The 27,884-nt window shown below is 43.7% G+C and overlaps 1 protein-coding gene and 1 long non-coding RNA gene across 5 annotated transcripts in view; one reads left to right on the top strand and one right to left on the bottom strand.

Annotated features, from left to right (window-relative positions):
- Positions 1-239: 239 nt before the first annotated feature.
- Positions 240-2,975, bottom strand: LOC307218181. Of its 2 annotated transcripts, none has more exons than XR_013839859.1 (2): positions 1,888-2,975; positions 240-606 (listed from the first exon to the last, which is right to left on the bottom strand). It is a non-coding gene; the product is annotated as an uncharacterized lncRNA (long non-coding RNA). The 2 variants fall into 2 exon arrangements; XR_013839860.1 differs by lacking the exon at positions 1,888-2,975 and adding an exon at positions 1,101-1,305.
- ITCH (itchy E3 ubiquitin protein ligase) overlaps positions 1,424-27,884 on the top strand; it is a 54,200-nt gene continuing 27,739 nt past the window's right edge. Inside the window, exons 1-5 of one of the 3 annotated variants that reach the window (XM_079979108.1) lie at positions 1,424-1,552; positions 19,582-19,672; positions 22,973-23,114; positions 24,922-25,046; positions 25,726-25,863. In XM_079979108.1, the coding sequence (XP_079835234.1) occupies positions 19,603-19,672; positions 22,973-23,114; positions 24,922-25,046; positions 25,726-25,863 (475 nt within the window). In that variant the 5' untranslated portion in view covers positions 1,424-1,552; positions 19,582-19,602. Of the gene's footprint in view, positions 1,553-19,581; positions 19,673-21,004; positions 21,143-22,972; positions 23,115-24,921; positions 25,047-25,725; positions 25,864-27,884 lie in introns of those variants that run through there. The other 2 variants (XM_079979109.1, XM_079979110.1) reach the window with 2 other exon arrangements.

The raw sequence follows: 27,884 nt of genomic DNA, 5'->3' as shown, positions 1-27,884 counted from the left end.
CTACTTTGTGATGTGGTGTTTGTTAGCACTACAAATACTGACATTCATCAATGTGTCAGAACTGTTTTTCTGTGCACACCAGTACTTCTCAGGGTGGATACTTCCTGGAAAGGTAGCGCTGTCTTGTAGAGCCAACTTTACTGGTGTAGCTGCGCAACATAAGCCAGAGATATCACACCCTCTCCCCCTTGTCCTTAAGATTTCCAGTTACTTCAGTTAGCCATTTTTTCTTCTTTGCACTGTTTTTTTCCTGTTGTGTTATAACTAGATTGCGCTTTTGAAGGATGTTTAGGACTCCTCTACCTTTCACTCTTTCTGTCAGTGATGTAAACTTAAAGCATAAAACAGGCTATTTTCCTGTTTGGTCCCATCAAATATCCATTCCATTGTATGGGGAACAACACAATCCTGCTTTCTTCCATACAAATTGATATGAAATAGCTACTGCAAGAATATGGGCCAGTATGTTGTAAGAAACACATTTAATGTAAATTTTATATATTTGCAATATACATTATACATTTGCTTTACCTCTTCACAGATACAGTAGTTATGTTTGGATATCATCATGATGACAGATCCAAATAGTTAGAGATGGACCAGTAACTAAACAAGGAGAAAAGTCAAACTATATTTTTATATTAGTTCACACAGATCACCTGAAACTGCCACTTGGCTTCTTCTTCTGTGCTAAGGTAAGCTGGGTTTCATTACACCAGAAAACGGCAGGTTTTTCTGAGCCCCGGGGTGGTCTCACAAATCACTCCTGACACGAAGATTTCAGAGCTGACCTTAGCAAACCAACTGGAAATTCTATAAAATAAATTCCTTACAGTGTTACCTTCCACCTCAGCAACAAATAACTGGGCGAAGGTCAGCCTAATGCTTGCAGAGTTTTCTATGCACTTGTAATTATGTGTTTCTATAATACTTAAAGAAAATAACATTGAGGACAGGGTCCTCTATAAATCAGAACATGATGCACGGACCGTGGTTCACAAAAGCTCGTGCCATAATAAATGTGTTAAGTCCTCAGGACTCTTGCTGTTTTTTGCTGTGGTTTCCCCCACAGTTCGAAACAGAAACTGGCTAAACTCAACTGCAGAGTTGACAGCCTTCAGGCACCACCTTAAGAACAGGACGAAGCCTGCAGAAGCCCTTTCCCCTGGATCCAACCCACCCCTTCTTTTCGAGTAAACAGAAACAAAAGCGAGAGCCAATGAGAAAGCCAGGCATTGGCGAGTGGAACTGAACCACCCCTTTCTCTCTCTGAGAAGCCAGTCGGAGCGCGCCGGGCTTCTCTTACGGCATGCTGGGAATTGTAGTCCCGCCGGGGTTTTTTTCTTCCTGCGTCTGCGTACGCCTCCTCCTCCTCCTCGTCGTCGTCGCTCCCGGCTCCCGCCTTCTGCCTCGCGCCCTCTCGCTTCTCCTTCTCCTTCCGCCTTTGTTGTGCGCGTGCGTCTTTCGCGCGCCTGACTTTGGACAGAAGCCGCCTCAGGTTGGACTTGGACTGGCTGCCATCTTAGGCGAGGAGCCGTCGCCTTTCTAGCTGGTGAGGAGCTTGCTGTGCGTTCTTCGGGCTGCCTCGGTAGAGGAGCTGGGCCCGCGGGGGCGGGGTGGGGGAAAGAAGGCTTTTCTTTCTGGGCCTGCGGCGAGGCCGAGGCCGAGGGAGGGGGCGTCTAAGGCAGGGCGGGGAGCTCCAGGTAGGCCGGGCTTGCGAAGGGCGGGCGGCGAGGAGGGGAGCAGGTGCAGCAGCCTCGCTTAGGGGGAAGGAGGGGGCGCGGTGGGTGGGGTCCTGCCCTATATCCTTCGAAGGGGAAGGGGATTCCGTTCTCCCCTCTCTCTCGCCCACCTCCAGTCGGTGAGCTCTGTGCCTCCCCGCTTTACCTGTGGACTGAGAGGCATTCACAGCTTCAGGCTGAGGGGTTTGGGGATGATGCGCGGGTGGGAGGGAGACACCCCCTCCCATTACGGCCTCTTCTCCCGTCCTCTCCTGCTATGTCGTCGGTAGGCGTTTTCTTTCCCCCTTCAATGAAGTTGTTCGCAGGGATTGTGCACTCAAGATGGCTTAATTTCCTTCTCGGTCCCCCTTTCGCGACCTTGTGTTGTCAGGATGACGAGGCCCGGTGGGTGGGTGGGTGGGTGGGATGGATGGAGGTGTCCCGAGGTGGGTGGCCCTTTGGTCTGGGACGCAAAGCTGGGGAGGGGGGTGTATGTGTGACCCGAAGGTTCCCATCCTCAGGGAAACACTCCAATGCTCTCTGTGTAAGTACGCGCTGTAGTTATGTGTATCCTTTGCTGCTGTCCACACCTCTTGGCTCTTTTCACCCATTCCAGTTTCGTTAGCATTTATCGGAATATTGTTTCCTGGATTGTTCTTTTTCTCGTTGGCTTCTGTATGTCTCTGTCATCTAGCGGCCATATCGGGACAGCACCAGTTGTTAAATACAGGGAATGCACTCTCTTCTCTTCCACCTGCTACTTTTTAAGGAAGCCAAGCAGATCCTGCTGTTTAGGTTATTGGGTTTGGATGGCTTGGGGGGGGGATGATGTTTTGGAACTCTTAGCTGTGAAAATCTTGTACATTTCAAAAGGTGTAGTGCAGCCCTGACCAACTGAGACTCTCTTGGCTTGTGTCCCTGTGTGGTTACAAACACAGTATCCCCTTGACGCTTTAATGATGCTTGCCTTTGCAAATATACATGTTGCATCTATACCTGCGGCATAAAGGGTGGATTGGCTTTTGCTAGATGGCTTTAGGTCGTCTTATGGGGTGCTACTCTTAAGTTTAGAACAGGCAAGAGAAAAATAGAATGAAATGCAGTACATACCGGTAATTGATATGAAAGTCATCAATCTAAAGTTGAGGATTGTTAGCAACTGTTGTGTCTGTTGTTCCAGTTAAAAAGGCTGAACTGCTTTTAAATTCAGATAGTTTTTGAATATTAAACACTGAACAGTAGAGCCTTCATATTACAGGATTTGGAATGGGTAGTAAGGTAAAGGGACCCCTGATCATTAGGTCCAGTTGCGTACGACTCTGGGGTTGTGGTGCTCATCTCGCTTTATTGGCCGAGGGAGCCAGCGTACAGATTCCGGGTCATGTGCCCAGCATGACTAAGCCGCTTCTGGCGAACCAGAGCAGCACACAGAAACGCCGTTTACCTTCCCGCCGGAGCGGTGCCTATTTATCTACTTGCACTTTGATGTGCTTTCGAACTGCTAGGTTGGCAGGAGCTGGGACCGAGCAATGGGAGCTCACCCCATTGCGGGGATTCGAACAGCCGACCTTCTGATCGGCAAGTCCTAGGCTCTGTGGTTTAACCCACAGCACCACCCGCGCATTTAGATGGTGCTCAATATTTTAAATTATTTCAAATGTTAATGGGAAGGTTTTCAAGGCTTTATACTACCAGTAATAACAGTCTCATTGCAGCAAATGTGTGGGAAGAGTTCCTTGGATGCATATTACACTGTAAGGAGGGGAATTGCTATATGGACATAAAGCCTTTCTAATGGTTACTCTAATGTTAGCCCCTCTGATTACAATAGTTCATGTAACTGTTCATAAGTTTTCAGCCATTCATCAAGATTCTGTGCAGAATTCGTTTGACCTAAGTCTCTTGAAATCAGGTGACTTGTTAGGCTCTACAATGACTAATTGAACGGGAAGGTTGCAATCCTGTATATACTTACTTGGGAATTGGCCCTATTGACCACAACAGATCTATTTACAACCTGTTTTGTTCTTTTGCTTATTATTCTTTACTCAATAATTTTGTAGTTGTGCTTGAAAGATTGCCTCGCTCTCTAGGGACCTTGTGCAACAAGTTGGACAAGAAATGTTAAAAGATGAATACAACAGAATCTTGAGATGTCTTTGCTTGTAACCACTTGGGATAAAGTTACAAATGTTTGAGAAACAGTACCAAAAGAGGGGAATATGTGTTAAAACAGAAATTGCTGTAGTCAGTAGGACTTACTGTATCACTGGTATAAGTCTAAAACCAACTGCACTTGCATCCTGATCCTGTACATGCTTACTAAGAAGTCGGTCCCATTAAGGGTGACTTGTTTCTTTTTTTGTATGCTTATGTTTGGGGCCTTACTTTCAGATGCACTTGCACTGTAAGTTGTACTGAGTTAGGTGGCTTTTACTCCTTAGTAAATTGCAAACTTTATCTTGCAGCACTGCAAAATATTTTAAATACATAGGAAGTCTGAAAAAAGCTTGTGAATTATTATTGAATATACATTTAAAAATGAATTTAAATTGTGGATGAGTCATTTAAAAAGAAAGTTCTACTCATAAATCTTAGCTCCAAGTAAAGGTATTTCATTCTGCAGTCTTAAGTTTAGCACTTTTTGTTATTACAAGGCAGATGAATGATAAATTGATATTCATGTAAAAATAGCACCATAAAGCCTGAATTTGGAAACTGAAAACAGACATGGTTTTGTAGGTCTCACCAAAAATTACTTGTGTTCTGATTCATTTGGCAGCTAACAGGCAAATATTTATAATGGATGAATGCCAATAACACACAATGATGCTGTTGCCAAAACAAAGTTGTTTTGTAAAAGAGGCCATTGAAATTGTGAACTAAATCATCTTGTATTGCATATTAGGTGTACACAAATATCTTGTTCACACATTGCATTAGACCACAGTTTAAAGTGTTTTGATTACGGTGCACAGCTCAAAGGTTCCTGTGCCTGACAGACAGGGCATGATGGCAATAACTAATAACAATTAGTATTGAGGCATACTACCTCTGAAACTGGAGGTTCTGGTAGCTGTCATGGCTAATAGCTTTTGATAGACATAATTATCCATGGATTTTGGAGACTTATCCTCCACGATGATCTAATTCTGCTGTAATGAAAGGTTTTAAAGCCATTGGAACCAATGACCATTGCTTTACTTCGTGGTTTTCACTTTGTGGAAATAGGCTATAGAATAGATAAGGTGATGGTCTTTGTTGGATCAATATCTATTGGTATAGGAGCAAAACATATTCTTTGGAATTCAGCAAAGGGCAAATCTATGGAATGCTGTTTGTGAAAACTATGCTGATACACAAGAAGGTGTCCTCAAATACATTTGTTAGGATGCTTGAAAACTTTTTGTTTTGAAAAATGGTACATTCAGAAACAGATAAGAGAAGGTTGCTTATCTTTAAAAGGCATAACGTCTCCCCCACTTCATAGATTACTTTGTTCAGTGGTATTTGGCACTGATTCTGAAACTGCCAGGCAATGACACGTATAATGATAGGCTTTGTCACTAGGAACTTGTCCAATGCAACCAGATAATTCCCAAGCTTGTTGTCCTTATGCTCATTATGGACCTACAGATTGTGAAATTGGCTTGTAATTATGAGAAATTTGCTGTACAGTACTTGTTTGTTCTTACCTCAAATATGAAAAGCATTTACCATATTTTTCGCCCTATAGGACTCACTTTTTCACCTCCAAAAATGAAGGGGAAATCTGGGTGCGTCCTATGGGGCGAATGCAGGCTTTCGCTGAAGCTTGGAGAGCGAGAGGGGTCGGTGCGCACCGACCCCTCTCGCTCTCCAGGCTTCAGGAAGACATCCACAGCCTGTTTCCCGGAGCGCCGGGCGCACTGAAAGCAGAGTGCCCGGCGCTTCAGGAACACATCCGCAGCCTAGGCAGCCCTGCAGGAGTTCCTGCAGGGCTGTCTAGGCTTCGGATAGCAGCCTGCCACCCAGCGCGAAATGCACCCTGAAGCAGAGTGCCCCTCGCGCTGTGCAGACATCTGCAGCGTGGGGAGCCCTGCAGGAGTTCCCCGCAGGGCTCCCCTCGCTGCGGATAGCAACCTGCCGCCCGGCGGGCAGGGCGCGCTGAAGCAGAGTGCCCCGCGCGCCGGGCAGACATTGGCCAGCCCCACAAGCTTGGGGGACAGCAGGGAGGCGCAGCGCCGTCATCCCGCTGTTCCTTGACCTGGTTCGGTTTCCCCAACCTGGTTTTGGGGGGGAAATAAAGGAAATTTTTTTTCCTTTATTTCCCCCCCAAAAAACTAGGTGCGTCCTATGGGACGGAGCGTCCTATGGGACGAAAAATATGGTATATAAAGGAACAGGAGCAGTTGTTTGAATGTTCCCACTGATCTTTATTGCAATGTTAATGTTTCTTTAAATATAAATGTTAATAAATAAATAAACTCTCCCAGGCTACAGGCTCATTGTGAGCACAGGTTTAAACTTGAAGACCTTCTGCATTCAGGTATCATGATTCAGGGTCTTTTTCCTATAAAGGAAAAAGTATATACAAACTCAAAGGCCAGATGAAAGAGGTTTATGAAATTTATTTCCAGAAAAGTATTTCTGTCTAACTTGTTAATTCTGTCCTATAGTACATTGTTTTCTAAACTTGTCTGATTCCCTTGTCTTCTGAGGTGCTGTTTAAGAAAATAACATTAGAATTGTAACTTTATCCTTGAAAACTTTGTTTTTAAGAATGTGTAAATAGTATCTGCCTCAAAGGACTCTATCCTCTAGCAATCTGTGTGAACCACTATATTCTAGATGTATGTATTGATTAAAAGAGGCTAGTGTCAGAGCAACAACTAATGCAGAGATGCAGCATGGACATTCTCTGAGGGATTATAATTCCCACTGCATTGGGAGTGATTGGATAATCCAGTTGTAGATTACAGAGAAGTGGCAGAATTACCTGACCCCAGTGGAAGCTGTTTTGAAGGAGGCAAGGCCAAAGCATGCAAAGATGCACAGGTTGGTTGCCTTTATGGGTGGGCACTTCAGATTCTCGGTCTTCAGCTGCTTAATTTATATCCCATGATAAAGTAGCAGATTCATATATTTTCAGCTGTATGGCAAGGTTTTTCCTTTCAGATGTTTGAATTGGGATGACAGCATCACAGTTGGAAGCAAAACTTGAGAACATCAGAGAAAAGTACTCTTCCAAGAGAAAACATTAACAGGATAGATTTCTGATGAATTCAGTTATTAGGAATTCTGGGTGTTTGGACAAGGCTGAGAAAAATATTATAAACTTTAAGCTCATACACCTTTTTTTATTATGAGTAGCATCCACCAAGCCATATGTGGAGTAGACCTGTTGAAACTGATGGATTTCAATTAGTCACAACTTAAGTCCATTTATTTTCATGGCTCTATGAGTATGGCTTGACTGGAGGTTTGCAGGGGGAAAATAGATGAAATAAGTGGGCCAACCCCTTCCCCAACTTTCCAATGAATACTGACTGTACTTTGGTCATGTAATTCTGACTACTGTGGGTAAATAATGGGAGGAGGAATAGAATGGAGTTCATTTTATTATTTTATTTAATTACAATTATACCACTTTTATCTTTAGTGCTTGTGTCCATGTTGAATCCTGTTGAAATCCCAGGTACTGCACAGGGTTCCACTTATAAGCATTAGTTTGTAGAATGGAGTCTTGGTAAAGAATTTGGTCTGCTGTTGTTCACAAATTGCATATTTCTTGTGGGATATGCGTGCAAGTAAAACTAACCAGAATAAGTTATTCTGTCCTCTTCACTTTGAATTATTATAACCTCAAGTTACTCTGGAGTACAGTAAAAACTTGTTTTCCTATATTTTGGCTGCAATTGAATTTTTAAACCAAGGTTACATAATGCTTATTACGATCATGAGAAAAAATGCAGTTATACCTGCGCAGTTGGATTTTCCAGTAGTGTTCAGTGTACAAAAGAAATGTTATCTTTTAAAAAATATCTCAATTTTTAAAAACAAGATAGCAGCAACCAACCCATGTAATATACTATTTGTTACAAAGAGCTCAGAACAGCATATATATTCCCAGGGCTATTTGTCATGGAGGCAATGCTTGGAACTCATCCACTTGACGTAGAGAAGAGCACTATTGATAGCTACTAACCTTGATGACTATGCTCTGTCTCCACAGTTGGAAGTACAGTGGTGCCCCGCAAGACGAACGCCTCGCAAGACGGAAAACCCGCTAGATGAAAGGGTTTTCCGTTTTGGAGGCGCTTCGCTAAACGAATTTCCCTATGGGGTTGCTTCGCAAGACGAAAAAAATCTTGCGAGTTCCCGCAGGTTTTTTTCGCTCCCCCCCCTTTCCTAAGCCGCTAAGCCGCTTATCAGCTGTTCCGCTGATAAGCCGCCTCTCAGCTGATCGCTAAAAGCCGCTAGACCGCTAATAGCGCTAATCCGCTAAGCTGTCAATGGGCTTGCTTCGCAAGACGAAAAATCCGCTAGACGAAGAGAATCACGGAACGGATTAATTTCGTCTTGCGAGGCACCACTGTAGTAAGGGTTCTGAATGCCAGTTACTGGAAGCCGTAGGATCCTGTGCTCTAACTCTGCTTATGGGTTTCCCACAGGCATCTGGTAGGCCACTGTGATGCTGAATTAGATAGGCCATTGGCCTGATCCAGCAGGCTCTTCCTATGTTCTGATGGCAATGACAGTGGTGGGGGTAGCCAATGTGGTGCCCGGCAGATGTTTTGGTCTAAACTCTTATCATTGGCCATACTGTGGGGGGTGTACGGCAGCTGGGAGTCGACAATGTCTAAAGGGGACTATGTTAGCTATTCCAGCTGTATGTTATAGCTTCACTGCATTTATATGGCAATTTTATACTCTTAATACACCATGAATGGAGATATGCCAATACTAGGTTGGCAGATGGCCACTATGTTCTATGTGTGGTCAGCTTCAGAGGGACAGGGAAGGTACAACAAGGAGAAAACAACATGGTGTCAAAACTACATACATACACAGAGAACTGTGCTGACAGCAACACACATATACCATCCCACTCAGAGGGATGAACACAGGATGGTGAGGATATGCCTCCAGCACACACTACATGTAAGATAATGCTAGAGTATTTCTACTTCATCTGCCCTGGTTGCACAGCCACCAATATCTCTGCTGCTTCTGGCTCCATGCATCCTTATAGGCTGGAGTCTGAATCCTTGTATGTCACTCACAACCACGTTTTTTGGAAGAACAGCACATACAAAGGGAGGGAGGACAGTCCATGCAAAACAACATTGATGTAGTTTCCCGGGCCTCCAGAGAACAGGACACAGCCCTCCCTAGGACAAAGTTTCAAGACCAAATGAGGGGAATTCACTGTTGCTAAGAATTAAAGCGAAGTGGCCAAAACATGCAATAAGACAGGCATACACTAACTGCTGCAATCATTCTTCAGCAGCTCCCTACATAAGGTTAAGGAGCACATAATAGGAGTTTGAGCCCCATCAGGAGGAAGGGGCAAATATGTTCCTACTCACCTTTTGCATGCCTGGCAAAATAACATAAAATCATAATCATGGCAAAAGAGGGAGCTCCTGGGATTCCCAACCCACAGTTCGAGTTCCACAATGTGTTCACACTCAACTTCAGCAGCAAGACAGGCATCAGACAAACCATGGGTCATTGACATCATCCCACTGCAGCCCATGGATCAGATGTTACAATCACTGGGACTGCAAGATAAATCCTAAACCCAAGCAGCTTGTTTTCTACATTAGCTGTGGAGTACCTTTCATGCACAAGTCTGATTAGCATGTCAGTCCTCTGAATTTGGCCCATTTTGTACAAATCAGGCTTATATGTCAGTCACATGAGGTCAGGTGTGGATATTTTTTTATCTAAGCAGTAAGGCATCTTGCTTCTAAACATCACAGCTCTAAGGCTGGAGATTAGCCTTTGGCCACTCCCACACCTTGAACTCTCTCATATGCCATCCCACATGTCAACCATATGTCAAAATTAACTGGAGAGTGGGCCAGTTCTGGAGCCTGTCCTCTGGGTGGATCCAGTTCCCTACTCCCTTTTTACATCCTCGAGGCCCCTTGCTTGAATCCAGGGGACAACTGCACACTCAAAAAGGGTTGGACTGCTATACCAGGCAAACTAGCCAGTTAGGAGATGTGCTGTGTGAGGCAATAGCCTGCCTCCTATACGGACCATTTAGCCCCTTTTGCCCATCCTTCTCCTTGGTGACCTATGTGATACCTCCTCTTCCTCACATTTTGCCTGATGGGGAAGGATCATAGGTTGGTGTACATCTGTTTTGCACGTTGAAGATCCCAGGTTCAATCTCTGGTATCTCCAGGTAGGATAAAAAATACCTTCTTTTCTGAACCCCTAGGAACACTGCCTGTCAGAGTAGACAACACTGAATTAGATAAACCAATGTCCTTGACCCAGTATTAGGCAGCTTTGTATACTCCTAGCCTTGCCAGGTAGCATCCCAATAGACATAAATGCCCTTCCCAGTCCTCCAGCCATGTAAAAAATTAAAACCCAAAACAGATGGCCTTGTGACAGTCTGGCAGAGCAGGGCTCTCTCATATGTCTGGGAACCTTGTGAGCAGAGAGTTGGGCCTACCGACCCTGAGACCATTCCTTATGATCCCATCCTAAGGTCCACTGAAGCCCTGTCATACTATCCTCTAGAAGAGGAATTCTCTTACCACTTCCTATCAACAAAGACACATGGCAAAGACACATGGCAATGCCAAAGCCTTGACTCACCGGCAGTTTTAATTTCACTGCGGGGCCCACAGGACCTGGATGTTGGGTTCTTGGGTTAGGCCTAAGGCAGCAGTCCCAGGGAGTGACCTTCAATGGTTCAGGCCTCCTGCATTACAGTTCTTCAAAGAAAAAAATAAAATACCGTATTTTTCGCTCTATTGGACGCAGTTTTTCCCCTCCAAAAATTGAGGGGAAATGTGTGTGCGTCCTATGGAGCGAATGCAGGCTTCTGCCATAGCCACGCGCAACCCCTCCGGCAGGGAGAGGCTGCACGGGCTATGGCTTCTTTAGCCCTGCGCAGCGTCTCCCGGCAAGGAGAGGCTGCACGAGGCTAAAGGGGAAGCCAAAGCAGCGAGCGGGATCCATCCCGCTCGCTGCCTTACCTTCTTCCATAGCTGCGCGCAACCTCTCCGGCAAGGAGAGGCTGCACGGAGCTATGGATTCTTTAGCCCCACGCAGCCTCTCCCGGGAGGGAGAGGCTGCACGGGGCTAAAGGGGAAGCCAAAGCAGCGAGCAGGATCCATCCCGCTCGCTGCCTTGCCTTCTTCCATAGCTGCGCAACCCCTCTGGCAGGGAGAGGTTGTGTGCAGCCTGTACGCTGCTCTTTGGGGCTGGGGAGGGGGAAATATTTTTTTCCTTGATTTCCCCCCCCCCTAAAAACTGGGTGCGCCCTATGGTCCGGTGCGCCCTATGGTGCGAAAAATACGGTAATAATTTTTCAGCAAGGGAGTGGCCATGTTGTGTTTATTTTTTCCTGGGGTGCTCTTTTTGCACTAGCTGCCAGGGAGGTAAGCTCGGGGTCGGGCCTGGGCTAGGCCATGCAATTCCTTGCGGCTTCCTTGACCCTCCAGGTACCCTCCTACCTCTCTCCCTTGGTGGTGGCGGCAGTGGCGACAGTAAGCTGGTGCTTGGCTGGGGGGGTGGCTCTGTGGCCGTGATGCTCTGGCAGAGCAGCTTTTAAACTGTTGGGGTGGGGAGGAAAAGCCCACAGGAGCTGAATAGGGTTTGGAGCAAATCTCACTCGAATGACGATGATAAAATTAATGAAAATTTAAATGTGGGAGGTATGCAACTCAGCACTGTGAATGCAGGAGCACATGATTGCAGTTGAGAGAGGAGAAAGCATCGTAGATCAAAATGGAAGTGCCAAAGACACTTGAAGAGTGAGTCTTGTATATTCTCTGTGTTTATACGTATGCTAATGTTAGAAGAGTCCAAGCCAGTGTGGGTTAACTGAGGTGGAATGCAGAGAGCCAATGAGACACCGTTACTTCTGCTGCAACATGTAAGTGTTGTTAAGCCAGCTGGGAGCAGAGATCATAGTGTTCTTAAATTAAATATACTACGTATTAACAGTCAATCACCAAGAAAATCTGACACAGTAACATTTGATTTCAAAAAATGACACTTCCCCAAAATGAGTGGCTTGATAAAATGGAAGTTGAAAGGCAAAGTCAAGAAGGTCAGATCACTCCAGAACGCTTGGGAGCTGTATAAAAATACAGTCTTAGAAGCTCAGGAAAGATACCATGAGTGTGAAGAGGATGCCAATGTGGTTAACAAGTGGAGTCAGAGAAGCTATTAGAGGCAAGAAGGCTTCCTTCCAGTCAGGCAGTCATGCTTCTGGTATATTCCATTAGCTCTGTTCTGCCCAATTTCCATTTTACCCTCCCCCCCCACCAGTTGCACTCAGTGTTATCTGGCCTGTGACAAAGGGTCCTCAGTGGACTAGGTTTTGTGATGGGGAGATTTTTTTGCTTGCTTTTTTCTACTTCTGCAAACATTGGGTTTCTCTCAACCATGCTAATACTTCCTGTTCCAGTTATGTAACTGGATGTCAATGGCGAAGTTTAGGAATATAGGATAGCAATTGTTAATATTTATTGTTTCATTAATATTTATTAAATTTCTATATTGGCCTTCATCTGAGGAATAGAGGGTGGTTTACAATATAAAAATACAAAAATACATACAATAGTAACAAACAAAAACAATGCCCACCAGGTTAAAAGGCTATAGATTGTTTCATTAGCCAAAGTCCTGGAAGGAAAGGAATGTTTTTGCCTAAAGATATGTAACAAAGGTTCCAGGCAAACTTCCCTTAGGATAGCATTCCTCATGCATGGAGCTACTGCAGAAAAGGCCTGTTCTTGTGTTGCCACCTTCCAAAGCTCTGACAGGGGAGGCACATGAAGAAGGGCCTCTGATGATGATTGCAGGGTCCAGGTTGTTTCATATTGGGAGAGGCAGTCCTTGAGCTTTTGCAGTACTGAGCCATTTAAGGCTTTATAGATCGAAACCATCACTTTGAATTGGACCAGGAAACTAATTATTTAATAATAAATAAAATTATAATTATTCTGGTGGAATGATCCTAATTTTTAGAGTTCTGATTCCTGCCAGTAACAAACGTGTATGCTAGAGTCACTGTCAGGAAAAGCATTTTGCCCCCCCCCCCCCGCCCTAATCTAGCAATCACATCCTCAAATATCACTTAGGAAGCAAAGGGTATTTCCGAAATTTGCCTTCTTACGGCTCTTCACACATCAGCTGTACAAAGTTTGCTTTGCCCTTGGTCCCTTTGTGCTGATTGTTTGCCTCTTACTAGAATGTTACTGAACAGTCAGTTACCGTATTTTTCGTCCTATAGGGCGCACCGACCCATAGGACGCACCTCGTTTTTTGGGGTGGGGAATGAATAAAAAAAAAATATTTCCCCCCCCCCAGCCGCGGCTGCTGCCCCAAGCCTTGCACACGCCTGCCCGAAGCACGGGGCACCCTCCGGAGGGCTCCGCGTGCTTCGGGCTGCAGGCTGCCGCCCCAAGCCTCGCGCGCCCAGCGGGACCTCCCGCCGGGCGCGCGAGGCTTGCAGACACTCGCCCGAAGCACGGGGAGTCCTCCGGAGGGCTCCCCGTGCTTCGGTAAACAGGCTGCCGCCCCAAGCCTTGCGCGCTCGGCTGGAGGTCCTGCCGGGCGCACAAGGCTTGCAGACACTCGCCCGAAGCACGGGGAGCCCTCCGGAGGGCTCCCCGTGCTTCGGGCAACAGGCTGCCGCCCCAAGCCTTGCGCGCTCGGCGGGAGCTCCTGCCGGCGCGCAAGGCTTGCGGACACTCGCCGGGGCTGCAGGCTGCTGCCAGCAAGCCTTGTGAGCCCGCGGGAACTCCCGCCGGGCTTGCAAGGCTTGCGGATAGCTTCTGCAGTTCATTCTCCACCTTCTGACATTCAGTATAAAATGAAACAGGATATTAAGAGTAGAAGACACTTAAGTGCCAAGTAGTCTTTACTTCTGCCTTTAAAGAAGGCACTTGCTGCATCTTCTGTTTTATATAGTGCATTTAAAAATAGACAAGTGTGACAGCCTTTAATCTGTTTGCTACTCACCTATTTCTTTGGCTAGAAAACGTTTGTTCAATTTAAACCTAATCTCCCAGTTTAAGCTTGTTAATTAGTTTTCCATGACGATTGCATGTAGGGGAGATAAACTCATAAGCCTGCTTATTAACAGTATTTTGCCTATTTGCAACTTTTTAAAAATAAATACCTTTCAACTAAGAATAATCAGTTCCTTCAGTCTTTGACATCTTTTTATATTCTGTACAATTCCTCATGTATAGTGAGGATGCTGAAATTTGGTGAACAGATGCGGCTAAAGCTTTCAGAATGGCCATATTATAGATGAAGTTAATAAATTCAACAATTAACTCAAAATGAGTTATTTGCAACACTATTTGGGGTTATTTATTAACCTTAATTCCCCGCCCCCTTCAGTATGGCAGCCAGTTTGGGTGCCTCAGCCCATTTTATTTCCCCCTTTCCCTAGTCTCCATCCCCCAAACAGTAAGCCAGCACTGTATGGCCACTCAGCCTTCATTGGCCTATTTTGGGTCCCCAGTAATGCTAGTGATACCTCCCTTGTCTGTGTGGTTAGTGCTGTTTTGGCTACTTACCGTATTTTTCGCTCTATAACACGCACCTGACCATAACACGCACATCGTTTTTAGAGGAGGAAAACAAGGGAAAAAACATTCTGAATGAAACAGTGGATGTATCATTTTTGTGCTTCATGCTGTGGCCACAGACATGTGATCTCATGGTGAATTTGGGGTGACCCAATGCAAAAATCCTGAGAATCCCTGTGGATCCATGCTTTGTAACCACGTTTTTGCACCATTGCAGCCCCAGGCAACAGTGGGTGCGTGATTTTTGGGGGGCAGGCTGTAGCCATGGACATGCTATGTGCTCTGATGGTGAATTTGGGCTGACCCAATGCAAAGATCCTGAGGATCCATGTGGATCCATGTTTTGTAACCACGTTTTTGCACCATTGCAGCCCCAGGCAACAGTGGGTGCGTGATTTTGGGGGGGCAGGCTGTAACCATGGACATGCTATGTGATCTGATGGTGAATTTGGGGTGACTGAATGCAAAGATCCTGAGGATCCATGTAGATCCATGCTTTTTAACCACGTTTTTGCACCATTGCAGCCCCAGGCAACAGTGGGTGCGTGGTTCTTGGGGGGCAGGCTGTAGCCATGGACATGCTATGTGATCTGATGGTGAATTTGGGCTGACCCAATGCAAAGATCCTGAGGATCCATGTGGATCCATGCTTTTTAACCACATTTTTGCACCATTGCAGCCCCAGGCAACAGTGGGTGCGTGATTTTTGGGGGGCAGGCTGTAGCCATGGACATGCTATGGGATCTGATGGTGAATTTGGGCTGACCCAATGCAAAGATCCTGAGGATCCATGTGGATCCATGCTTTTTAACCACATTTTAAGTGGGGAGGGAAGGAAAAACACAGAAGGGACAAGGAGCAGGAGAGGGGTGTGCAGAGAAGCAGCTGGCTAAGAATGCAGGAGAGGGGTATAACGGGAGGAAAGGAAGGCAAAAGTTTTCCCTCACCTACCCACCCAAGCCAGCCAGCTCCCGCGCTCTCTCTCTCTCTCTCCCTCCGGCATGCTTTCAGCAGCACGGAGACACTCTGCTTTCCCCTCCACTTGCCTGGAGGGGAGGGGCTTTCCCTGCTCTTTGTTCCGTTTGAGCAAAGACAGCAAGGAAACAGAGGTGGGTGGGCAGTAAGACCCTGAGGCAGAATGCAGGAAAGCAACCGCTTCCTCTTTTCAAGTTTCCCTTCTAGGAGACGCGCGGTTTGATTTTTGCCTGCTTTTTTTTGCCTCCCCTCGCACTATTTGGCTCCAGGGACCACACATTCGCTCAATAACACGCACAGACATTTCCCCTTCCTTTTTAGGAGAAAAAAATCTGTGTGTTATAGAAGGAAAAATACGGTAAATACTGGCACTTAGAGAATGAGTTTTCCATCACTTGTATAGGTTGCTGGTGATGTTTCAGGGCTCACTACTGTCTTGATTGCTAAACCTGCCAATTACAGTTGTGAAAGCTCTTAAAGATTCAAAATCTGCAGACTTGCATAATAGTGAGCATCAGAAACTTCTCCTTACCTAATGTTTTAGGGTTATTGGATGCTTATATGAAGCATTTCCTTTTATAACTGTTTCAGATGACTAATCTCCTACCATGATGATCATGTGATATAAGTCATGGGCAAAGGAGGTCCCGATTAGTTGAATTACTGAGGCCCATGCACTTCAGAGGAGCGTTTTTTTTAACCAAGTGAAATGTGATGCCCTTGAACTGGTTCAGACAGTTTTGCCACCAATGGGTTATGTTAAATAGAGATCACTGCATGGCATAAAACTCAGCCTCTGAATTCACCATTAGGTTAATAATAACAAATAGTAACTTTCTCTGTCTGTTGTATTCCTTTCTGTTAAACATTCACACAGGTCTCCTCCGTGGTGCTGTCAGACACTATAGCTAGAACATTAACCTATGGTTAATTTTGACAAGTTGAAAGTAACTTCTAATTGTCTCTGTCTTTTCAGAGATAATCAAACAGGTTGCATGTCTCTGCTAAATAGGAATTACTTCATATGACTGAAATAAGCCCAGAGGCTTTCCTCTTAACCATAGGGACAAATAAAGCTAGGTTGTGAAAATGCTTTTTTAACCATCACAGAGTTTTCTTAAAGTAGATAAATTAGAGCTGTGCATCCCAAGATAGGCTGGTTATATTCCTGGCCCCCAGAAGTTTGATTCATCTCCACCCATGGAGTCCCATGCTCCATAAAACAAATCCCCCACCTTTCTCATATGTGCATACAGCAAGCTAACTATTTGCAATAGTACCGTATTTTTTGCTCTATAACATGCACCCGACCATAACACGCACACAGTTTTTAGAGGAGGAAAATCCGTAGGCATGCCACCCGTAGGCATTCCCTCCATAACATGCACAGACATTTCCCCTTACTTTTTAGGAGGAAAAAAGTGAGTGTTATGGTGCAAAAAATACGGTAATTATAGTAGGAAGAAATTAATATTAATCATGCTTAGCATTTATATAGTGCTTACAGCAATTGCCCTATGTTTTATTGTTGTAATTCTCATAGCAATCCTATAAGGATGCACAGTATTATTTTTATCTCATCATTTATTTTTGCTTTGTATCTCACCTTTTATACAAGGAACTCAAGGTGGCCTACATAGCTCACCTCATCTCCATATGATCCTCCTGTAAGGTATGTTAGACTGAAAGATGGTGACTGGCCCAAGGTCACCCATGTTACACATGGGGAACTAAAGGTGAGATTGCCTAAGTCCACCTAGTATGTTCCTGGTAGAGGTAAGACCAGGAACTTGCTGAATATGTAAGCTGAATCTGATAGTCATATTCAGCAGCGCCACATGGAGTCCTGGTTCCTCTTAATCATGTATATAATTGTACTTCCCTGGGCTATAACTGGGGAGCTGCTTGCGTAGTCTGGGAAAGAGCCTGGGTCCTAAAGCATGATGATTCCAGCAGCAAAGTCTTTCCTCTTTGCCACGAAAAGGATAGCAAAGGGAAGTAGGGATTTGGAATTGACTGAAGAGAGAAAGGAGGGGACACACACAAAGGAATCATAAGCTCTTTGTCTCCTTTCCCTTCCCTGCAATTCAGCTCATGCCATGTGAATTATTCATAGATTCCTATTTGTGTAAAAAGCCGTACATGTCAATGGGGCATTATGCTAGAGTGCTCAGCCTCCAAAATGAAAAGTCCTATTAGTGAGAGAGACCCCCTAATTCACTAAGTGAGGGAAAAATAACCAAGATACTAACTGGCTTTTCACACAAAAAGTACATATTCAATGCAAACACGAAGAGGTGGGTGTTGAAGAGTAACAGTGACAGGATCCTCCCTGACCCCCATGCATTCTGCTGCTGCTGTTGATGGTTCTGCAGCAGTTGAAGCACAAAGCTTCTGTCTGGAGGGGAACATGGCAGCTCTGTAGAAGTCTGTAGGAGTCCAGAGTCCACACAGATGCAAAGCTGAAAATTACTGAATTACAGGAAACTGCTGGGCTGTTGTTGTTTTTCTCTTTTTTCCTCTATTCTTCTTATAAACTGCATAATTAAGTTAGCTGCCATTTCTAGTAGGGAAATGTTTTTGTTCATGAGGTGAGAGCAGCACCTCATTAATACAGCAAATTCTAAAAGGTTCTTATCATAAACCATGCTTCCTATAGCTGAGGATTTCCAGGAAGAAGAAACCACCGCTGACATCAGCTCGGCAAATGTTTGAAATATTAATTTTATTACCAGCCTGAAAGTGTTGGTGCCTTATTTATTCAAAGGTGATAACTTTAAAACACTAAGGTCTGCTTATCAAATTGTGAGGCATATTAAAGTAAACTTGAAAATAGGAATAATTAATTTCTTGAACTTTGAAACTAAAAAACTCTGTTTTACATGAGACCTTCTAGTCCCACATCTAAGATTCTGATATTCAGCCCTACCAGATGGATGGGGTATTATTATTATTATTATTATTATTATTATTAAACAACTTCAGTCAAGTCTGGCAGGTACTCTCCAAATCTTAGTGGAAGTGTCCAGAACTATATGCTGAAATATATTGACACATGGGGTTTGCGGAAGCTGTTTATAGCTCTGTGCCATTTTGGAAACTTTGTGGGGTTATTAGATAGCAGTTTGTACATGAAGAAATATTTTAGTTGTGTGGGGTTTCATCTAGTGTGAGTAATTTGTTTCAGTTTCATTTATGTCTGTATATGTAGCTGTTTTCCAACTTCAGTCTGCACTAGTTAATTAACTGTGTTTTTATTGTGTTTTCCTGTATATACAGATGTTATACTAAATATTTTATAGTTAGATCTAATCCAAGAAAATTAAGGACAAACCATTTTGTTTTAATGAAAAAGAACATAAATACAAGAAAGGGATGGTGGGAGCAGGTGAGGCAGGGCATGTTGGGTAGCTCACACTGGAAATTGGTACTAGAATCAGCTGAGACCATGTCAATACTTTTCCTGTCTGTGTGGAGAATCAGTTAACAAAGTCCATTTGAAAGGGGTGAGGGATGTATCAGTGGTGATCGTTTTTGTTGAACATTTATTTATCTTTGTAACCGTATAAATGAATGTTTGATTCAGCTCTGTCACTGAAAGTAAATGGATGTGATCATGTGCAAGATGAAGACACAACCTTATTCCCAAGCCACTGGTTGCTTGCATCTGCTAATGAGTTGGGGTGGAAGAGAAGAGAACCACATATTTTGGCTACTTCATTACAAATGATCACAACAGGCATTTCACCAGTATTTGTTTTGTTGTAGTTTGCTTTAAGAAACTTTGGTCTGTCCATCATGTATAAAATAATATAATTGTAGAGTTGGAAGGGACCCTGAGGAATAGCTAGCTCAACCTCCTGCAATGCAGGAATCTCAACTAGATCATATATGATGGCCATCCAATCCTTGTTTAAAATCTTCCAAAGAAGGAGAGTCTACAACCTCTTGTGGGAGTCTATCTAGATATCCTATAGTGTAGTTGTCTACTATATTAATGTATACGGCAACTGAGCTTAATTTTACATTTATATTTTTTCAGTTGAACTCAATTTTAGTCTCTTTATCTCAAGAGTAAAGTTATTATTTATTGTTTCTTCATTCAGGTTCATGTACCTTCCTGTGGTATGGCTGGCAATGGGTCAAATTCAGAGCCTATCAGTGGACTAACTATGAAATCACAGCTTCAGATCACTGGTAAGTGTCTCAAACAGGGCTGCTTGCTGACTGTAGAGCCTTTGCTTTTAAGGGTAACTGAAGGAATTGCAGACGCCTATCTTTGTGGCCTTTTCCCACATCTTTGTGGGAAAATGTAAAACAAATCCTATTGGAAGGCATATAAAGATCCCTCATATCAAGTCAAGCCATTTGCCCATCTAACTGTAACTGCCCCAAAGTCCTTAACATTGTCAGAACATCTTTCCCAGCCTTATCCAAGATTTGACTGGAGATGCTGAGGACTGAACATGTTCTCTGTCACTATTTCTCTGTGACCACTGGAACAGAATTTTTCCACTACTACGTTCACATTGCTCCTTCTCTTTGTTGATTCAGATGTGTTTTAATGGAATTTTGCTCCAGAAGCCTTTAAATAATTTTTCTGTTCCAGCTAGTGTTGTTGGTTTAATCACTCTGCTTTGTTATTTCAGTGTCTTTTAAGCAGGTTTCTGCAGACCTTTTATAAATTGGTTTTAACCCATTACAACTAGTGCATAGTGGGGAGCTTGTAGCCAGGGCTGCTGCAACAAACAGCCCCACAAGCCTTTGTGAGGCAGAGATGCGAGAGGGCATCAGAGGAGGGAGGGAAGGAAGTAAAGAGGGATAGAGTCCAGTGTTGCCTGCAGTGCCCCTGACAATCATTCAAGGCAGCCCAGGGTTGAAAACCACTGGCCTAAGGAATAATCTTTTAAGGAAAGAATGCACATTGCCTCCTTTTCTGTTGATTCATTAATATTTCTTTGAACATATTAATGGATATCAACAGTGGTCTTTGAAGGAAACTTTATTTTGGCTCATCTTCACTATGACAGTTAAGGCCAAATGTATATGAATGAGTGATCAGTATAAACTCCTAGCTTGAAGAACCAGATGATAGGTGATTTTTTTTATTTTTAAGGCACTGGGGGCGGTGTCGCAACTTACTTTTAAAGTCCGTTTTGTTTTGAAAAATCTGTTTCATCTATCATAACTGTGTTGTAAGTAGTTAACACAGAATCTACTTCCTGCAAATTATTTATTATGTTAGAATTTAGCGTCTTCACCTTGTATGTAACACCCATAAGTGTTACTTTAGAAAAAATGTCCCAGTGAGGCCTCACCTGAGTCAAGAAAAATTGAGTGTTACCAAGGAAAGCTTGGCTTAGCTAGTCAATACTTGCAATGACCCAGGCACTAGTGCATCTACTGTAAAAACAGGACGAGGACTGTGTAGGTCTGCAGCGTTGTCAGTCAAGATAATGACATCATAAGAGACTGCCAACATTGGGGAAACTGGATATGGAGAGATCTCGGTCAGGAAATGGGGAGGTTGGGGGGAAGGAGTTTAAGCAACCTCTGCTATCTATCAAGAGGCAGGCAGACTGGCCCAGGAGGCAACAGATAAGCTTGCAATCATGATCATAAGCAATATGTAGAGAATTCCACTTATCTCCAAGCAACAGATGACAAGTTCTGTGACTGACCACTCACACAAGTTATAAGCCATATAGCCAAGTAGTTGCCACTTCTTAGCCACTTCCACATATGCAGTGTGTACTTGTTTGTTTGTTTACATGGAATTATCTGTTTACATGGTAATTAACAAAGAACAGGTTTGCATTCCCTTACCTCAAGAGGTTTATAGGGAAACAGAAGAAGGGAAGGGAACTGATGGCAGGGATGAACAAGGGAAGAATGTGCAATTATTTTAGTTACATGCACTTTAGTTGCAGGATATTGAGAATAGAGGGTTGTTTCAAAGGCTTCATGAAAAATGTGTGGAAGGGCTTGAAGCAAGTGACCATAGGTAGTCACATGAAGAGATGTTCTGGAAGGCCATTCCAATCATAAAGGAGAGCAAGGGAGAAAGAGTGGGTTTGTTTCAAGTAGCAGAAGATCTCTTCAAATAATTGAGTAGAGTAGACCTGGGTAAGCGAAAATCACAGGAAGCGGTGCGTTGGGATACAACAACAGAAAAAAATTGGGGGTGGGGGGAGAAACATGGAGGGTTTTGAAGATAAGGGCAAGAAGCTTGTGAAACATCCTGGTGCAGGCAAAAAACCAATTCTGGGATTTAAAGAAGGGCTTGAAGTGGTCAGACTGACAAGATATGTAAGTAATTTTGGCAGTAAAAGTTCTAGTAGATGTGAACAGTTGATGGTGAGGCAAGACCAGAGAGAAATAAGCCACTTGCAATGGTGCGAGCAGAAGTAAAATATATCTTGGCTGAGTGGTAAAATTGCCTCAGCTAAGTGGTACAATTTCTAAAGAGAAAGATTTTTATTTGCTTGATGTTAATTTTGTCGAGTCAGGCTCACTTTCTCATTACTTAACTCGCACACTGAAGAACACACTTCAGCTTTCTAAATAAAGCACATTTGTTTAAAACTTACTACTTATTTCACTTTCGTAACTGCAGTGAGAGACTCAACACTTCTGGTGCTAAATTTGACTAGTGTAGCTATATAAATACCACCAAGACAACAAGAAGACATACAAAATTAATTGGTCCACTTTTTGAAATGCTACATGCTGCAGCCAATAGTGGTAACATAAAAGATTGGTTGTGGTTGGTATGGTACAGCATAAGAATATGTGTGAGTGCAAATGGAGCACACAGAACTAAGATTGTTGCATGCATCTTTACACCTAACTTAAAATGTGTGTATCTTTATGTTTACTTTAAAACAGGGGTCAGCAACCTTTTTCAGCCATGGGATGGTCCACCGTCCCTCACACCATGTGCTGGGCCGGACTATATTTTGGGGAAAAATGAACGAATTCCTATGTCCCACAAATAACCCAGAGATGCATTTTAAATAAAAGGACACATTCTACTCATGTAAAAACACGCTGATTCTTGGACCGTCCGCAGGCCGGATTGAGAAGGTGATTGGGCCACATCCGGCCCACAAGCCTTAGGTTGCCTACCCCTGCTTTAAAAAGTGTCATGTAATTACTTAGCAAAAGGCGGGCATTCCAGCAACAAGAGCTAAACGGATCAGAATTGGGGTGGTGAATATAGTTTTGGAAAGGTTTAAGAAAATTAAATGGCTTGCTATAGTCATGACTTGACAAATGTTTCATCTTAGGTTTTAAATTGATTGAATGGAAGGGGAAATCTTTGGTCCAATGTAAATATCACATCCAAATGAAAGGACTTTGTGCCATGGTGTCTTTTCTGTCAATGTAAAAGAGTTGTAATTTGGCTGTGGTTCCATAATCTACTTTGCTAGGTAATAGTAGAAACTTTAGAAGTTGCTGAAGCAAATAAAGCACTCATTCATTCTCTTTCAATAGTTATTTCTGCGAAGTTGAAAGAAAACAAAAACAAATGGTTTGGACCCAGCCCTTACGTGGAAGTCTCAGTTGATGGACAGTCAAAGAAAACAGAAAAGTGCAACAATACTAATAGTCCAAAATGGAAACAACATCTTACAGTGTAGGTTTGGAAATGTTCCTTATTTTGTTATTTTGTTATAAGAAACAGAAATGCAGCTGCCTTATACTGTGGGATGGATATTGACAAGAGAAAAATGCAGGTCTTATCAGGGTGTGTGATCATGGGAAATAGTATTTTGTTCTGAGCCATTCCCAAGATCTGTAATTGGAGAACTCCAAATCTTTCCCCCTCCCATCAGTTTTAATTCATTCACCTGATTTGTATAATATCTAAGTGCACACGATCACAGTGTGACCTTATAACCCTCGATAGCTTCACCCTTGTCCTTTTAATTATCCCAGTGACTTAAATGTTTTATACTGTGATGCCAATAAAGGTTATTGGCTTGATTTAACTGGTTTAAATGTTTTAGAATTTTTTTGTTTTGTTTTTAATTAGGCACGGAGGCAGACCAGTAGCTCTGCAAACTAGGTTATATGGGTTTCAGCCCCTTACACTGTGTAAGGTGTGGCACTAGGTGGGTTCCCTGAGCCTCATGAATGGCTATAGGGGGGAGTACAGGGAGTTGTTCCATAAAAGGGAAGCCCAGAAAGTCCCAATGTCCATAGGTGAGCGACTGTAAACATCTTTGTATCTGAACCAAAGTGTAGAAAGAATGAGGAGGGAACTAAAGAAGCATATAGTTGCTAGAAGAAAGGATATTTCCCCCTAAAACTTAGTGAAAGGTGTATATACTGTTCTTGCTTCTAAGACTTCAAAACCTGCATGTAAAAATCTGCCTGTAAGATTTACTGTGAAATAAATACACTTAGAGTTTTTGTTTTATTGTGCACAAGGTTCCCCATTTATGTGCTACTGAAATCCAGTGGTACCTCGGGTTAAGTGCTTAATTCATTCCGGAGGTCTGTTCTTAACCTGAAGCACCACTTTGGCTAATGGGGCCTCCTTCTGCTGCCGCGCCGCCGGAGCATGATTTCTGTTCTCATCCTGAAGCAAAGTTCTTAACCCGAGGTACTATTTCTGGGTTAGCAGAGTCGGTAAACTGAAGCGTCTGTAACCTGAAGCGTATGTAACCCGAGGTGCCACTGTAAACATATATTTGCAGGATTAATTTCTGTCATAAAAAGCCACATTTTTCTATCAATGTTACTACTGTTTGGAATATGATAGCTCTTGGAAGATCAATTGATTTGTGCATTTTTTTGGGGTGGGGTGTCAATTTTGTAACTGTAAGTGACAGATAAGAGCTGTTTGACAGTGGAACAGACTCCCATGAAAGGTGGTGGACTCTTCCACCTTGGAGATTTTAAGCAGAGATTAGGCAGCCACCTGTCATGTATAATCTAGTTGAGATTTTGTTGGAAGGGACCATGAAGGGTCATCTAGTCCCACCCCCTACAGCAGGGGTCAGCAAACTTTTTCAGCAGGGGGCTGGTCCAATGTCCCTCAGACCTTGTGGGGGGCCGGACTATATGGGGGGGGGTGAACGAATTTCTGTGCCCCACAAATAACCCAGAGATGCGTTTTAAATAAAAGGGCACATTCTACATATGTAAAAACACACTGATTCCCAGACCGTCCACGGGCCAGATTTAGAAGACGATTGGGCCGGATCCGGTCCCCGGGCTTTAGTTTACCTACCCATGCCCTACAGTGTAGGAATCTTTGCCCAACATGGGGCTCAAATTCCTGACCCTGAAATCATTGCAGGGTGTTAGACTAGATGACCCTTGGTGTCCCTTGCAACTCTACAGTTCTATAAGTCTATGATTCTAAGTTACTCAGAAGTATTTTTAAATGGAACTTGCGAGTATGCATTACAATATTTCTTGCTTCTTCTTTTTAGAATTGTCTCACCTGTCAGCAACCTGTGCTTCCGTGTATGGAGTCACCAAACGTTGAAATCTGATGTCTTATTGGGAAGCGCCACTCTAGAAATTAAAGAAACTCTCAAAGCAAACAATATGAAACGTAAGTATACAAAAAGCCCATAACTTAAAATGATGTAAACTTTGGTGTATGTGTATATAGGCAAACGTCAATATGAAAGAGCTTAAGAAGTATGATGCCTACCCCTGCAGTCTTCCATAGGGTCCTAAGAACCAGAAATCATTCCATGAAGTCCCCACTAAAATTTGGTTCATTTGGAACATGTTTAGGTTCTGACTTATATGGTCCCCTTTATGAATGGGGTTCTACAGTAGTAGGCCTGGCACAGAGAATATGCAACTATGCTTAAACTCTTATTATTAATTGTATGGTTATGAGGGCTCTTTTGTTTGATGTTAAAGATATTCATGGATGAGTTTTGCTTCTGCTTTTTATTTAGAGAAGGGTGGCACAACCTGGGGATGACATAAAAATAAATGAGAATTATACATTGTTCTGCTAGGGACATTTAGGGAGTTTAACAAGGAGTTAAAGCTTCAGAATCCCATTTTTCAGTAAGGGAATTGCCCCCATTTAGTAAAGTTTTCTGAGGCTCACCATGTGCAGTGATCACTGAATGTGTAAGATGAAATGGAACTGTGGTCATTTCTTAAAAGCTTTCCTCAGCTTTTTCATGAAATTGCATAAACCTTAATCAGTTCACTGCAATAAAAATACAAGGCAGTTGAGAACATTGATTTTGTTTGTATATTTTCAATAGTTGAACAAGTGGTGGTGAATATGATGCTTATTGGTGACAAAGAATCAACCGACGGGATTGGAGAGTTGTCTGTCTGTTTAGATGGCATGCAGGTAGATCCTGAGCTGCTGAGTAATGGTGATGCTCCAAGCAGAAGAAGTGAGTAATATTTACCTTCTATTTGTGCACACTGCTGTTGCATCATATAACTAGTTGTTTATATTAAATAACATTTGTTATTGTTGGTAGCATTTGGCTTTTCTTGAAGAATGCATTGAACCCTGATAAGGACTGTAAGCCAAAGTGCTTTAGGTTACAAACCTTTACATGCATGTTTAGAGTACTGAAGACAGTGATTGGCTTGCACATAACACTAAGCCAAATCATGGCTAAGCATGAATGAGCACGCATACTGGTAGCCACAGTAAAAATTGTATCTGCTTTGCTGCTCCACGGTGCTTCTCCTACCACACTACCTGGAGCTAAGCCACAGTTTACCTTCGTGTTATGTCTGAAGCAGGGATCATGTTTTCTCTCAATCCAGACAAGGTTTATTCTTGGTTAACTACTTGTGGTCTGTCTGTGGGAGGCAAATTACCAAGAGAGCCAGTAATTCCCAATCTACCTAATAATAATAATAATAATAGTAATAATAATAATAATAATAATAATAATAATAATAATAATTATAATTATAATTATAATTATAATTATAATTATAATTATAATTATAATTATAATTTATTATTTGTACCCCACCCATCTGGCTGGGTTTCTCCAGCCACTCTGGGCGGCTTCCACAGAAACCAAAAATACACTAAAATCATACATTAAAAGCTTCGCTGAACAGGGCTGCCTTAAGGTGTCTTCTGAATGTCAGGTAGTTGTTTATCGCTTTGACATCTGATGGGAGGGCGTTCCACAGGGCAGGCGTCACTACCGAGAAGGCCCTCTGCCTGATTCCCTGTAGCTTTGCTTCTCGCAATGAGGGAACCGCCAGAAGGCCCTCGGCGCTGGATCTCAGCGTCCGGGCAGAACGATGGGGGTGGAGACGCTCCTTCAGGTATACTGGGCCGAGGCCATTTAGGGCTTTAAAGGTCAACACCATCACTTTGAATTGTGCTCGGAAATGTACTGGGAGCCAATGTAGGTCTTTCAAGACCGGTGTTATGTGGTCTCGGCAGCCACCACCAGTCACCAGTCTAGCTGCCACACTCTGGATTAGTTGTAGTTTCCAGGTCACCTTCAAAGGTAGCCCCACGTAGAGCGCATTGCAGTAGTCCAAGCGGGAGATAACCAGAACATGCACCACTCTGGCGAGACAGTCCACGGGCAGGTAGGGTCTCAGCCTGCGTACCAGGTGGTGTTGGTAGACAGCTGCCCTGGATACAGAATTGACCTGCGCCTCCATGGACAGCTTTGAGTCCAAAATGACTCCCAGGCTGCGCACCTGGTCCTTCAGGGGCGCAGTTACCCCATTCAGGACCAGGGAGTCCTCCACACCAGCCCGCCTCCTGTCCCCCAAAAACAGTACTTCTGTCTTGTCAGGATTCAACCTCAGTCCATTAGCCGCCATCCATCCTCCAACCACCTCCAAGCACTCACACAGGACCTTCACCGCCTTCACTGGTTCTGATTTGAAAGAGAGGTAGAGCTGGGTATCATCTGCATATTGATGGACACCCAGCCCAAACCCCCTGATGATCTCTCCCAGCGGCTTCATATAGATGTTAAAAAGCATGGGGGAGAGGACGGAACCCTGAGGCACCCCACAAGTGAGGGTCCAGGGGTCTGAACACTCATCCCCCACCACCACTTTCTGAACACAGCCCAGGAGGAAGGAGTGAAACCACTGTATAACAGTGCCCCCAGCTCCCAGCCCCTCTAGACGGTCCAGAAGGATGTTATGGTCGATTGTATCAAAGGCCGCTGAGAGATCCAGCAGAACTAGGAAACAGCTCTCACCTTTGTCCCCAGCTCGCCGGAGATCATCAACCAGCGCAACCAAGGCAGTTTCAGTCCCATGATGAGGCCTGAATCCCGATTGGAAGGGATCCTAATGGTCCGCATCCTCCAGGCGTGCCTGGAGTTGTTCAGCAACCACTCGCTCAATCACCTTGCCCAAGAATGGAAGATTTGAGACTGGGCGATAGTTGGCCATACTGGCCAGGTCTAAAGAT

This window comes from Podarcis cretensis (genome assembly GCF_951804945.1).
Source record: "Podarcis cretensis genome assembly, chromosome: 6".
NCBI lineage: Eukaryota > Metazoa > Chordata > Lepidosauria > Squamata > Lacertidae > Podarcis > Podarcis cretensis.
Note: the sequence above shows the minus strand (reverse complement) of the source record. Positions and strands in the feature narration are given on the sequence as shown.